We start from the raw sequence: 13,877 nt of genomic DNA, 5'->3' as shown, positions 1-13,877 counted from the left end.
TCTACACATTGTCTCAGATTCTAGCCCATAGAGACTGGGATAACGGTGAGATAAATTAAGGATTATTTGTATTTTGTCTCAGGTTAACATCATGTAATTTAGTTTTAGATGCACTGTGCTGTAAAGATCTCATGATAGAGTGCAATTATTTTTAAACCTTTTTCTTTCTTTCTTTCTTTCTTTCTTTCTTTCTTTCTTTCTTTCTTTCTTTCTTTTTTTAAGAACAGAGATATTTTTTATCAAGTCAAATTTGATGTAGTGCTTTAGCCTTTGAGTCTACTGTAGCTAGAGTTGTTCCGGATGAAGCTGGATAGGGAGACCCAGAGCCCAGCCCTCAGAGCAGTGCTGCAAGTTTTGATTAGAACGTAGATCTAGAACTCAGAAGACTGGGGTTTCAATGTAGGCTTAGTGCATGGAGAGCATTACATGTAGCCCATCTAAGTCTCAGCTTCCTCATCTGTAAAATGGGGATGAGAATCTTCCCTGGGAAACCGTTGTGACTCCCAAAGAAAATGGTGTGGGAGCAAGTGCTCTCTAAGCCCTGAGCAGGAGTGCAAGGTCGTGCTGAGTTTGCTTTGATGATATTCTCCAAACACTTCACAAGCCCAGGGCACACAGTAGCCAGGCCTCACGTATCTGTAACTCTGGACTCACTCGGGACTGCAGGCAATCTGTCTTCACATGCTGTTCTGTTCCCAGGTTGGGAAGGCACCTACGTAAGTGTCTAAGAGCCAGGTTGTGTGTTATGCATATTATACTCATTTAACATTCCCTCCCCAACTTTGGGAATAGGTATTAATATCATCATTCCCATCTTATAGATGGGGAAACAGCTCACAGGGGTTAAGCATAGAATAAGGGACTGTCTCCCTGGTGCAAACGACTTCTATTTACACATGAGTTAAAAAGAATAAAAAAGTTACAGAAAAGGAGGATCTGGCCATGTAACAGGTATTCTAAATGGACTCAAATCTTCTGTAACTTCTTGACAGTGTTCTCACTGAACATATTACAAAGTATGAGATGGAGCTTCAGCCCTAAGAAGGCAACTTGGTACACTGGGAAAACTTTTCCTGTGCAGGTCTTCCCCGGGCTTATCTCAGACTTTTAGATTACTAGAACTATTTATTATCAGTGTTCAGCTTTTGTGAAATAGCCTCATAAATTGCAGTTTTGATGAACTCTGCTCTGAATGGAAAAGAAGGTGGGGAATTGCCAGGGCAGTCACCCAGGACAAGAAATCACTGCTCCTGACTTCTGAGTTAGGGGTCAAGGGCAGACAGGAAGAGATGGCACCGAGGGCTGGCAAAATCACGGGGGAAAGAGTTGGGGAATAACATCAATTCTTCGGTTATAGATGTATCTTTCAATAATAGTTTTACTAAGCTAGAGGTGAGTTATTAAAATGGAGATGAAGACGCAGAGATGAGGACCAAAAGGAGGAAATAATTGAAAGGACTTCTGAATGATTGCATAATAATTAATGATAACTTTTTAGTGGAAGACCTACATGTGCTCCCCATGACACACTCCGATATGGAACCATTCTCTGGGGACAGACTATCAGAATAAGTGAATCTGCTGCTAAAGAGTTATCCTTTTTCTTTCTTCTCCTTCTCCTTCTCCTTCTCCTCCTTCTCCTTCTCCTTCTCCTTCTCCTTCTCCTTCTCCTCTTCTTCCTCCTCCTCCTCCTCCTCCTCCTCCTCCTCCTCCTTTTCTTCTTCTTCTTTTTTTTTTGAAACCCCAAAGGACTCCAACACATGATTGGGCAATAAGGAAAACGAGACAGCCTTTCTTTTTTCTAAGCAATTTCTTTTTCTTTCCCTGCAAATGAACTCAGTAGCTATACAACTTATTCTAATTAGAAAAACGTATGTAATCCCTCCATGGTGTTTCTGTGGATGAAATGTGATCTCAGAAAAATCCAGGTAATAACACCCTGAGCTGAAACTGGGTTTTGAAATTCTCAGCTTGGGGTCAATGAGGTCAAGGTCACGGTTCACTGACTTTGTTTGGATGACTACTCAGCTAATTCTACCTAAAGGCCTTGCAAATAAATAAAAGGAGGATGATTAAAAGGGGTAGGTCCAGCACTGTTTCCGGAAGACACTCTCAAGTTCAGGCCCAAGGCGGCCATACACCGAAGACAGCACCACTAGGCTGGGGAGATTCCTTGCTGGATCTGAGGTCTGCCCTACTGAGCTGCTACCTGGCGTTCCTCTAGAAACTGATTGGCAAACATTTCCTATAAAGGGCCGGAGAGTAAGTGTTTCAGACTTGGTGGGTCATACGCTGTCTACTGCAATCACTGGACTCAACTGTGCTGGGACAGAGCAAAAGCAGTCGGCAGTATGGGCGCAGACGAGTGTGGCTGTGTTCCAATAACACTCTTTACGAAAACAGGTAGTGGGCCAGATTTGGCCCAAGAGCTGTAGTTTGCCGACCCCGATTCAAAGGGTTCTGTGCAGACTTTGGGCTGACAGTGCCTGTTTCATGGAAATGGATCCGCTCTGTCCCAACACGGCAGGGCCTCTAAGCTCAGTCCTTGTACCTCTTCTGTTCTTTACATTATAGACTCAGGGCTCTACATACCACCTCTATACTGACACCTTCCAAATTTATATTCCAACATAGACCTCTCAGCTGAATTCCAAACCAACTCATCAGCCCACCTGTCTAGTTGAGCGTCTTACAGACACTGCCAACTTAACATGTTCAAAGCTGAACTCCTGATCCCTTTCTCCAAACATGCTCCACTCACTCTCTTTTGCTTGATTCAGGCCCAAACCTTGAGCTCACCCTTGACTCTTTTGTTTTTCTTATATTCCACATCTAATCCCTCAGGAATTACCTTTGTTTTTTATATTAAAAATCTATCTAATCTATAGGCGAGACTAATCACTTCTCATTACCTCTTGTTTGGGTTATTGGAATAACTTTCTCACTGAGGGAATAACTTCCAAACTTGCCTCCATGGTTCCTATTGTCAATACAGCTACAAGGAGGATTATTTTAAAACATGGTCAGAACACGGCAGTTCTTCGCTCAAAACCCTCCAGTGGTTCCCCCACAAGGCCCCATGTCATCAGGCTCCCAGGCACCTTGATGGCCTTACCTCCTATTGTTCTCCCCCTTGCTTATTCTGCTCCAGTCACACTGGCCTCCTTGTTATACGCTGAACATGCAGGCCCGCTCCTATCGCTGGGCCTTTGCACTGCTCATGCCCTCTGCTGGCATAGCCTTCTCCCAAATACACACATAGCCTACTGCCTTAGTCTCTTACACATCTTTACTCAAATGTCACTACACTAACTATAGGGATCCACTCTGACCGCAAAGATAAGATAGACTTATCTTTCCCGTAAAGTCTCGCTAAATAGAAAATAACAAATACCTCTTCCCTGAGATCATTAGCCAAGAGTTAAAAAACAAAACAGAGTTTCTTCAACCCACTGATGAACTGTATTTCCCTTATCCTGCTTTCTATTTCCATTGCCTATATTCTCTTTTAATGTGCTATTATCTTATTTACCATGTTTATCGTCTGTTTTTCCCCACTAACATATAATCACTATTGGGGGGAGAATCATGTCTGTTCTCTTTACTACTGAGTCACCAATACATACAACAGTACCTGGCACGTAGCAGGCACTTGATAAGCATTTGTCAAGTGTACAGAACACTGAAAATTGTGTAACTAACCAGATTGTCCTACTGGCATAGGCCATGAGAAAGCCTCGAGCAAAGCTTTCGGTCAATCTTTAGTGAGAATGTAGATTTGCAGGATAGGCTTACTTCGGGCTCTATTTGTTTCCATTGTTTCTTTTTCACCTACTTTTATTGTGCTTTCTGAGGTAAGGTTAGGCATATATACAAATATATTAATAGTGTCACTTTTACCATTGACATATTAATGGTGTGACAACTTGTTAAATTCTAGTTACCCGCTAATAAGAGAGACCATTTCTCTGAGTGGATATTATGTGCCAGGTATATACTAAGTGCTTTTCATGCACTACTCCATGGAATCCCCACGACAACCCAACCATGTAGATACTTTTATCACCTTCATTTATAGACATGAGCAAAAGGCATAGAATGGGTTACATAATTCGCTTTCAAGAGTCACAGGTCTGTGAGCTCCTGGGTCTGGGTGGCCACACCTTGCTACTCTGCTTCACCAGTGTGTATCCTTGCACCTCTACCTCCCCCATAGTGCTCAATGACCTATTTTGGGGCCATTCAAGCTTTTTATATCCATTAACTCAGATTAATTATGTGGATGGATTTATCTTTCCCGTAAAGTCACACTAAATAGAAAATAACAAATACCTCTTCCCTGAAATCATTAGCCAAGAGTTAAGAAACAAAACAAGAGTTTCTTCAACCCACTGAATATATGTTCCCCAAATATTTGCTTACATGGATTTTGCATTTTCCTTCTCAGCTAACATAAATGTTTTATAAAAACGGGACGCATGCCTCAAGAGGTCTTCATAGCACTGAGGTTTCCCACCATGTTATGCACGGCAGACACAGAGGTGGCCAGGTGGGGGTGGGGAGGTGGGACAGAGGGTTCCACTCTAGCCACGTCAAGCCCCAGCCACATCATTGTCCCAGTCTGCAAAAGGAAAAGCTTGAACTGGATGACCTTAAGGGTGCCTTTTGGTTCTGAAATACTAATACCTTTCCTAATTCCCCAGCGTGAGTGACATGCTTCACCTGTGTGTTCTTGTGACAACCCATCCACCGATGTTTCCTCCAGCCAAGTACGGACCAGATACCTGGTAATTCCTCCGACCTCAGCTTTAAAGTGTGGGACGGTGGGGACCAAGTCCCTCTGGTTCTCTGCCAGCACGTCGGGTGGGGTGTAGCAAGTAGGTGTTGCTCAATACACATTTGGTAAATGAACGAAAAAATGAAAACAATCGTACATGGATTGTGTCTTTGTTTTTGTTGGCTTGGATTTATCTTGTGAGCCATTTTGGCAGCGTTTAGACTCCATCCAGCCCCACAATGCCTTCCTATCTAGTAGCTCATCCGAAAAGACAAAACAGCACTGGAGAAGAAGCTGAAGGCTGGCTCCACCTGCCTATTTCCGGGGCTGGAATAATGAGCTGGCTGGTGTTCAGGGTGGGTGTGACTTAGGTTTCTCAATGAAGCCAAAGACCCTCAGGAAGCCTGTCCCCTCCCCTGCGCTTCACTCCATCCCCACTGAAGTCTGCAGTTCTGCTCTGCAGTTTCTAAAAGTGCTCCTTAAGATTTTAAAGCAAATGTAACGTAGAGGTGACAGTGTGGCTAGTGTCTTTTTAGACCTGTGCACTTTTTAAACCTCATTTCAGTCTTGCACTTGGTGAAGGCACTGTGGTGAGGTGGATGGAGTGTGAGCTGAGGGATTAGCAGGCTGGATTTCAAATCCTGGTCCCTCAGCTTGCTAACAAGGTCCTCCCCTCTCAAAGCTGTATCCTGGCCCTCAGATGGAGAGAAGGCCTGCTTTTCTCCCATGGATGTGAGAAAATGAAATAGCTTAAGAAGATGCTTCGCAAATTGCCACGCATTAGAAATGTCAGATGTATAAGAGCAAGAAACAGAAAGAAGGGCATAAAGAAGAAGCAGAAAGACACACACACACACACACACACACACACACACACACACACACACAGGTTTAATAATGGTTCACAAGGCCTTGTATGTTGTAAGTTGGCTTCATAGAAAAGTTCAGAAGAAAGTGTGTCCAGACCTCTGAGGGCACAATGAGAAGAGACGTCAAACACTTTCCTCACCCTCCACCCCTTCCCCTAGTTCCTTCCTTATAAACTATAAGAGTTTAGTAAAACTGACCTAGCTCTTAGAAAAGGGCAAGGGACGATAAACATGCCAGTTCTAAGAAGAGAAAGCAAACACAGTCCTCATGCTTGAGCTTGAGAACACCTTACTGATGGAGAAACACGAAATTTTGCAACAATTGCTAGTGGTGTTTGATGCAAGTCCTATAAAAAGGGGACCGCTGCCTCTCTGCCTTACCGGTAGGTTGACAGTCACGAGAGCAACGTGAGCTGCTGTGACGCAGAGCAGAGCTGACAGCAGGGAGAAGGCAGGCCTCGGGCTTCCTGGCCGGCTCTCCGTGCTGCCCAGGCACAGAGCTCCAGCATTCACATTGCTTTATCATCAGTGGGCCTCACTGTGGCTGGGCCAGAACATCTGGCCACTTAAAGGCACCTACATTCAGTATGACTTCATGGGCAAGACAGTGCGTTCCCAGTGTTAGAAGAGGTCCCCACCTTTTTAGCTGCAAATCTTTAGAGGGCTCCTCAGTAAGCAGGCCAATTCCTGATTTAGAGCCTTCTGTCTGCCTCCCCTGTCCCTACCTCCCCTTCGGCCCACCCCTGCCCGGCCTTCCTCAAGGACCTGCTGAGACCTCCTGAACTGAATGGAGATCTTTCAGAATGCCTTTTGTTGGCCTTCTGTAAAAATCCCATAACACAGCTCGATCGGCTTTCACTCTGGAGACAGCGGGGTCGAGAGGCTTCAAGGAGACAGAGGTCAGGGTGTAACTTACATAATCGGGCGAGACTGGAAATCCTCCTGGTTCATCCTCTCAGACTGGCGGATTTTCAGTATCTCGGTGTAGCTCAGGTTCTGTAGTTTGCTCTTGAACTGGTCCAGGGAGCTAGGCTTGGTTGTAAGAGCTCTCATAACCTGCTCCTTCACCACCTGCATTACCTGTAAGTTAAAGGAAGACCATCATGTTCCGGGGTGGACCTCGCCCATTCAGAAAGGTCTTCTTGAGTGAACGGCTCCCTGTCTCTGTGAACGTGAATCCCTTTGCATGTACTCGCCACGCAAACCTTGAGCATGCTTTTCCAAAGAGTAAGCTACCATTATGCACATCTTTTGTGCTGTTGGAACCACAAGGGAGGAGACGGGTTGACTAACTTAGAAATGGGGGTGGAGAGGTGCATTGTGGGAGGAGTGCTCCATTGGCTGCACATATTATGTGACAGCTCCTGAACCAACATTGGAAACAATGCAAACTCAACAATGAAAGAAGTCCAAACAACAGTTAGAAGTCTGCATAATAATTCTTTTTTTCCAGGAGAAAGTCGCTGAGACACAATTAACTGTAGAAGTTTAGTTGGCACACTTTCAAGTGAATATGAACCGATATCCACCGCTGCCACTCACTAGAATGCTTTCCCCATGTAGTTAAGGCCTGAGTGTTCAGACACATGATGCGTTTGGAAATGTGTACGTGGTCTTGCCTCTTTGAGCCAGGCACTGAGAAAAGAGGTCTGTTCAATTAGAATAGAGAAATCTCATTGGAATCCTCCACAAAAAAGAAGGATCTGGCAATTGGCTGCCTCAGGACAGATCCAGCTCACAAGGAGGCAATCAACTATTGCTTCTATTAATGTGAATTCATCTTCACTGGCAGATGTAAAGTAGGAGAAGACTAGAAAAAACACAGAGGCAGCCAAGAGACTCGCCGGTTCTTTTTTTTTTTTTACCCTCCACTACAGATGAGAATGACAATTGTTATTGTTGGTAAGGTACCTACTATGTGCCAGATACTATCTAGGGGGCTTGCTACAAGTTCCTGCTCTTAGTCCACTCAAATCTGTATGATACACATTATCATCATTCCATTTACCTATGGAGAAACTGAGGCTTCAAAAGCAACAGTAAGGAATTAGCTCAAAATCATACATTTGTTCGGTAGGTGTCTGAGCCGGGATGAAAACCTAGGACAGTAAACCCTCTACTATACTGCCAGCCATGACACCATGCTTGGGGTGACTGAGTAACTTCAAAATAAAAGAAAAATCATAAATACACCTCAATTATATGCTAGATTCTGTGCCAGACACTTTACCATTCATCACCCCATTGAATCCTGCCTCCAATACAGTACAGTGGTGTTATTACCATTATTTTAAAGATAAGGGAACGGAGACTGAGAAGGATGGAGGATGAGATCACAAAAAAATTAAATCTAATGGCAGAAATTTCAAGAAACTATAGGAAACAATTTGTGGGATGACGGATCATATCATTTACTCATGGATCTGCTTTCTCTAGGAGGTGCCACTGTTCTCAGAGAAACTGCCTGCCATGCCTGTCCTGGGAAGACATGGTTGCTGGTGACAGCAGGGGGCTAAAGGCGTAAAAGTAACTGTCCCCCAGTCCCTGACTCATGGGAGCTTCTAGGCTCATGGCTGGGTTCTCCCTGCAGTCTAACTCAGCTGGGTATTAGCTTACCATCAAGTGGACTGTTGAGATAGAAGCGGCTAACAAAAATGTGCTTGAGAAGCATTATTTGTGAAGTCAACACAGCAAATATTACTGAATACTTACCATGTGCCTACACTTGCCGAGGTACTAGGCATTCAAAAATGAATAAGGTATGGCCCTTGTCTTCTGTGAGCTGATGGTCTAATAAGAGAGCTAGACACAGACAAAGATCATTACAACAGAAATGTGGATGAGATAGAGAAGATGGACTCTGTTGGCAGGTGGGGAGGCATTTCAGAGCTGACATCATGTGGGTTTTACAGAAAGAAAGGAGATCCAATGATACGGAAACAGAGGAATAATGTGGGCATCTCTGCACATTAGCCACTTTGAACATGGGCTGCCTCTGAACTGGAACCAGTTACATAATCATTGTTTCGTGCCCTCAGCATAACAGCATAAAGGAACATTTCCAGCTGACCTGCCTTGTACCTAATCTGCTTCTTTTCCACTCAGGCAAAATGTTAAATTTGGGATGTTTAACAAATTTTGAAATCGTGACCATCTCATATCATGCAGTATAAATGGCGGTTAAATTTGGTCAAGGTTGACCTATATGACTCTTTGCTGGTACACGTGAGGGAGAGCTTCCGCTATCCCCATGCAGAGACACTCAGCATTGAGCCAGGGAGATAATTATCATCTTCCAATGTCATTTGACCTGGTGGGAGTTAGCACATGTAAGAGAGAGAAAGATACAGCTATTAGCATACCAAAACTGAAAAAGCGATTTTTAAATACAATCAGGTCAAAGTTGGGAGAGTTTTAGAGATATCGCCACTTCTCTCAATGTGCAGATGAGGACGCAGAAGCTCAGAGGGCCAGGAGACTCCCTACTTCATGTGTTTCCTTAAGGGGCTACCATGGAAAAGACAATCATCAGCCCGCATCTGACTAGATATAATGATCCCGCTACTGAGTGGGCGAGTGACCTGAACTGACCAATCAGCACGCTTCCCCAGATTTTTCTCACTTGACTTGAGACAGAGCCGAAGCCTGCTCTTTTCCCCTCAAACTGAGGGAGGTCCCTTAATATACAGGAGAGTGGAGGATAATGAGACTGCTGCCAATAGAATCAGACAGAAGACAGGAAGCAGTGCGTGTAAGAGTGTTAACAACGGTTAAGCCACATTCACCCACACAGTCAGTCCAAGCCTGGTATGTGGTGGTTTGAATGGCATTCTTATCACTTGTAACCAAAAGTTCCTGCACATACATAGAATGAAGGCCCAGAGGAGTACTGTTTGTGGGGCTGAGGTTGCCTGGATCCAGGAGAAGTGGGGGAAGGAAGCTGGATAGAAACAACAAAGCGACTTTAGTAAGGAATAACTTTAGAAAATCATCTTCATTATATGCTCATGGTTGTACCATTGCATGGAAATGATGGTAATCCTTTATGTAGCTCCTACTTATACCTTATGCTTAAAATCCACTGCTAGAGCTTCATTCCTCTAGCTTAAGACTTTGATCCCTGCTAGATGCAAGAATCCATAAGTGGAACAATCCTTTAAATTACCCACAATCATGTACACCTTAGTTTGAAGACAATATTGTTTCCTAAGAGTAGGTTGATAGGATGGAGGGGAGGAAGGAAGCCCAGGCACCTGGACCTGGGGAGAAGGACACAAGTGGGGAGTACACAACTGGCTTTGCCTACTGTGCTTCACAATTTTGCTTGGCACTGCCTCAAGAAGTTCTATGGTCACTCTGTGTGTCAGGAAAATGACTCCAGTAGAAGATGTCATTGATATTTTTTTAAGACGACAAAATATGTAAGTCAAATATTCCTCTATTCTTTGGCCTAGTATCTTCTACAAGAGCTACAATGAATGGCTTTAAGTCTCTGTTAATGCTCCACATGCGCAATTCAACTCAAGACATTCACAACCACCATACTTTGACTCTGTCCTCTGGAAAATCCCAGACCATTTATCATTGTTTGAAAAACCCACAGAGAGTGTTTCAGAGGCATCGGCAAATCAGTGAACTTAAAACTTGTTAATTAGAGCATGCGCTTTGCCACAGACATCAAAGAAGTCATACTCTTAGAATTTGCGTTCGCTGGTGGAATGGACTCATTATTTTATCAAGGTCTGAACTGTGCCTGTGGTGTGTTTCTGGAGTTCTCCCAGCACATCTTCTCTACGATAATGTCACGTGTTACAAAAAAAGCGGGAGTCGCACAGGTCTTGTACTTCACATGGAGAAAACCTTTGGTCTCCTTGGAAGACTGGGTTAAAGGTGGGGATCCCTGATTAGAATCATGTGTGCTGGTACAGTCGTCCCTTGGCATCCATGGGGGGTTGGTCCCAGGATCCCCTATAGATACCATAATCCACGGATGCCCAAGGGCCTTATACAAAATGGCATAGAGTAATGCACCCAGTCAGCCATCTGCATCTGTTTCCACAGCCCCTCCAAGTGATTCTAGTGCACACTCAAGTGGGAGAACCACAGATCTCGGCAAACACCCAGCCCCACTCCTGAGCGTCAGAATGGCATGTCGCATTTCTTGTCATATCATTAGAAAACAGGTGAGTTATTGGTGCACCGTCTGCCCCGTCTAGATTGGAAATCATTGGAGGACAGGGACTCTTTCTTATGCATATTGTGGCCCATAGGACTTGATGCAGTCTCTCCCAGACTATGATTGATATGTTTAATGCCGAAGATTCTTAGCCTGCCACTCTTCATCTATAGAAGTAAACAAATACATCCTTAACAGAATTATAAGACTGGTGACACGTTTTTCAAAGCGTACTTTTACAAAGCTTGAAGGATAAAGTCTGTGGCCTTGAGATGGTATCTCAGGGCACCTTGGGCTTCCTCTCAAGGCTTAGCTGGAAGGGGCTGGTCTGTAGCTGAGTGGAGGGTTTCTGGAGAAGCCACAGCAATATATGTTTTGGGGGGGCATGGCCACTAAAAGGGGATCAGTTGACACAATTAGTGGTGACCCATGGAATGAACTGATCTTCATAATGAAGGAAAAAGGCTGCCTTGGGGAAGACAGATACCAATGCAGTCCAGCAATGAAGTGACTCCTTCGAATGACAGCCCAGCTTTATAAAATGGGCGAGTTCTCATTGCTGGGCTTGAGGACTGGACCGTTTTTCTTCCCAGGATTGTGCCCTACACCAACCAAAATGAGTGAAGAAGGCTGAGAGGACCAAGACATTGGAAGGATTCTGCCTGGAGAGCGGTCTGGGGAAAGAAGGCACCAAGTGCTCACGTGTATGCAGGGTAATTACCCAGAGGCTGGGCGGGGTGGGGGGTGGGTGGGTACTTTGGGAAGCTACTCTCCAAGGTTAGAAGTGGGGAGAAGTGGCAATGCCCAGAAATAGGAGGAGACGTTAGGGCACTGGTCACTTAGCCAGCAAGGACAATTATTGAGCCAGATGCAGGCTGTCATCCCTTTTCCCCCACCCCCTTCCCACCCAGAGGTCTTTAACATCAGGACAGCTTCTGGAAACGAAAGATGGTTTTACTCTGTAGTTTTGCCACAGCCTAGGCCAGTCGCTGCAAAGGAGGGTTTCTGCTGAGTGGCGTCAAGTGTACTAAATGAAGGAGAGAGAAAAATGAAAGTGCTCTCGGGGCCCAAGGAGCAACATTTAAGTTTTCTGTGTTCACTGTGGGACTGTGTGGCGTAGAGCAGAGGTTGGCAAACTCCTGTGAAAGGCGGATGGTAAATATGTTAGGTGTTGCAAGCCATAAGGTGTCTTTTGCAGTAACTCAACTTTGTCTGCCTTGGTGGTGTGAAAGTGACCACAGACAAGTAAACGGATGGGCGTGGCTGTTTGAATAAAACTGGATTTAAAAAACAAACATGGTGGGCTGGCCTGGCCTGCAGACGGTGGTTTGCCAGCCCCTGGCTATAGAGGAGACAGGCCTGGCTTTACAGTTGGGCAGCGCTCATTTCAAAGTCCCTCCATCACTCCTTTAGCTGGGGTTTCCTTACGGAGGTGATACCCTTTAGTTAGGATTAGGAACCACAGAGCACTCAACCCCAATATATCATACCCATCAATACGACTCACAGGGCTCCAGCCAGCTTATCCAAAGACAAAAATCGTCCTTGCAGCATGCAAACAACCTCATGACCATGCCGGGTGTTTGTGACATGTGCAGGGCAGCTCGAGATTATATTTAGGCTGCACTGAACAGAACTGATTCTGACAGACTGAAGAGTTATTTCATTAAAACCCAGTACTCTCAGCTTTCCCCCTGGATGGTTTCAGGGTCCTGAAGACACGTGGACACATCCTTGCTTCCTCCTGTCACACCTCCCACTGGGGTTTGACCCGCAGTCAGTCCCCTGGTGAAGGGCTGTGCTCTGCAGGGCCCTAGAGGGTCAGGTTGAACGTAAGTGAACAGAAACTGTTGGGAAATCACAGACAGTCCACTCAGCTGGTGTGCAACCTCCAGCCCCCTCTCGAGTTCATCATGTGTCCTCAATTATACCAGATGAATTTGAAACATTGTGTTTATTAATAAATGCAAAAACAGCTTCCCTGCATCTCACAAAGGACAGATCTAAATGTGACATGCCGCGATAAGAGAAAGCAGAAGCCACTGAACTTCTCCTGCCTGTGTTTCCCCAGTGGTTCTCTCACAGCCCTCTAAACCCTGAGCCCCTGTGGGTATCTGTCTGAAGGGGGTGAGATAACCTCATTCGCAGCCAAAGGGCAGGACCATGTGACATAGGCAATGCGGTCACTATAACTGTTTCTCTCTCTAAGATGGCGTTTCTGAACCCAGAAAAGGCTAGGCTTGCTGTGTACCACATCAAAAGCCAAGATATGTATCTAAGAGCTGAGAAAAAGGACAGTTCACTGCAGACTGAAACTCAGCTTCCTCTAGCCCCTCCTGACAGAGGTCGGATTCTTCCAAAATGCAAAATGCAAACCCCAAATATGTACCCCTATGTTCAGTGCAGCATTGTTCACAATAGCTGAGACATGGAAATAACCTAAATGCCCTTTGAGGGACGATTGGATAAAGAAGATGTGGTACATATATATAATGGAATACTACTCAGCCATAAAAATAATGAAATACTGCCATTTTGGACAACATGGACGGACCTTGCGAGTATCATGTTAAGTGAAAGAAGTCAGACGGAAAAGGACAAGAACCATAAACTTTCACTCATATGTGAGGTATAAAACAGAAAGCAACCAATGAACAAACAAAACAAACAAACAAACAAACTCATAGACACAGACAACAGTATGGTGATTACCAGAGGGGGAAAGGGGTGGGGGAGGAGGAAGACGGTAAAAGGGGTCAAATATATGGTGATGGAACAAAACTAGCTTGTGGTGAGCATACAATGCAATATACAGATGATGTATTACATAATTGTATGAAACTTATATAACGTTATTAACTAATGTTACCCCAATGAATTTATTTATTATTATTTTTTAAATCATGGTGGTTCAGCACTGCCTGCAGAAGACCAGGCTATCCGGTGTGACCACAGGGGCCATCACGGTGGACTTTCACCTCCCCCTTTAGCAGATGCCTCCTACTTGGTCCCACTGTTCGCCCCATGATCTAAGCACAATGAGATCCCTCCAATG

At 44.8% G+C, this 13,877-nt stretch overlaps 1 protein-coding gene across 10 annotated transcripts in view; it reads right to left on the bottom strand.

Moving 5' to 3' along the window:
- Positions 1-13,877, bottom strand: part of ELMO1 (engulfment and cell motility 1) — a 478,109-nt gene that overhangs the window by 33,962 nt on the left and 430,270 nt on the right. For all 10 annotated transcript variants that reach the window (XM_081079148.1, XM_081079151.1, XM_081079150.1 and 7 more), the window contains one exon: positions 6,563-6,726. In XM_081079148.1, the coding sequence (XP_080935274.1) occupies positions 6,563-6,726 (164 nt within the window). The remainder of the gene's footprint in view (positions 1-6,562; positions 6,727-13,877) is intronic.

This window comes from Rhinolophus hipposideros, assembly GCF_964194185.1.
Source record: "Rhinolophus hipposideros genome assembly, chromosome: 18".
Classification (NCBI taxonomy): Eukaryota; Metazoa; Chordata; class Mammalia; order Chiroptera; family Rhinolophidae; genus Rhinolophus; species Rhinolophus hipposideros.
This window is presented reverse-complemented; position numbering and strand designations above follow the sequence as displayed.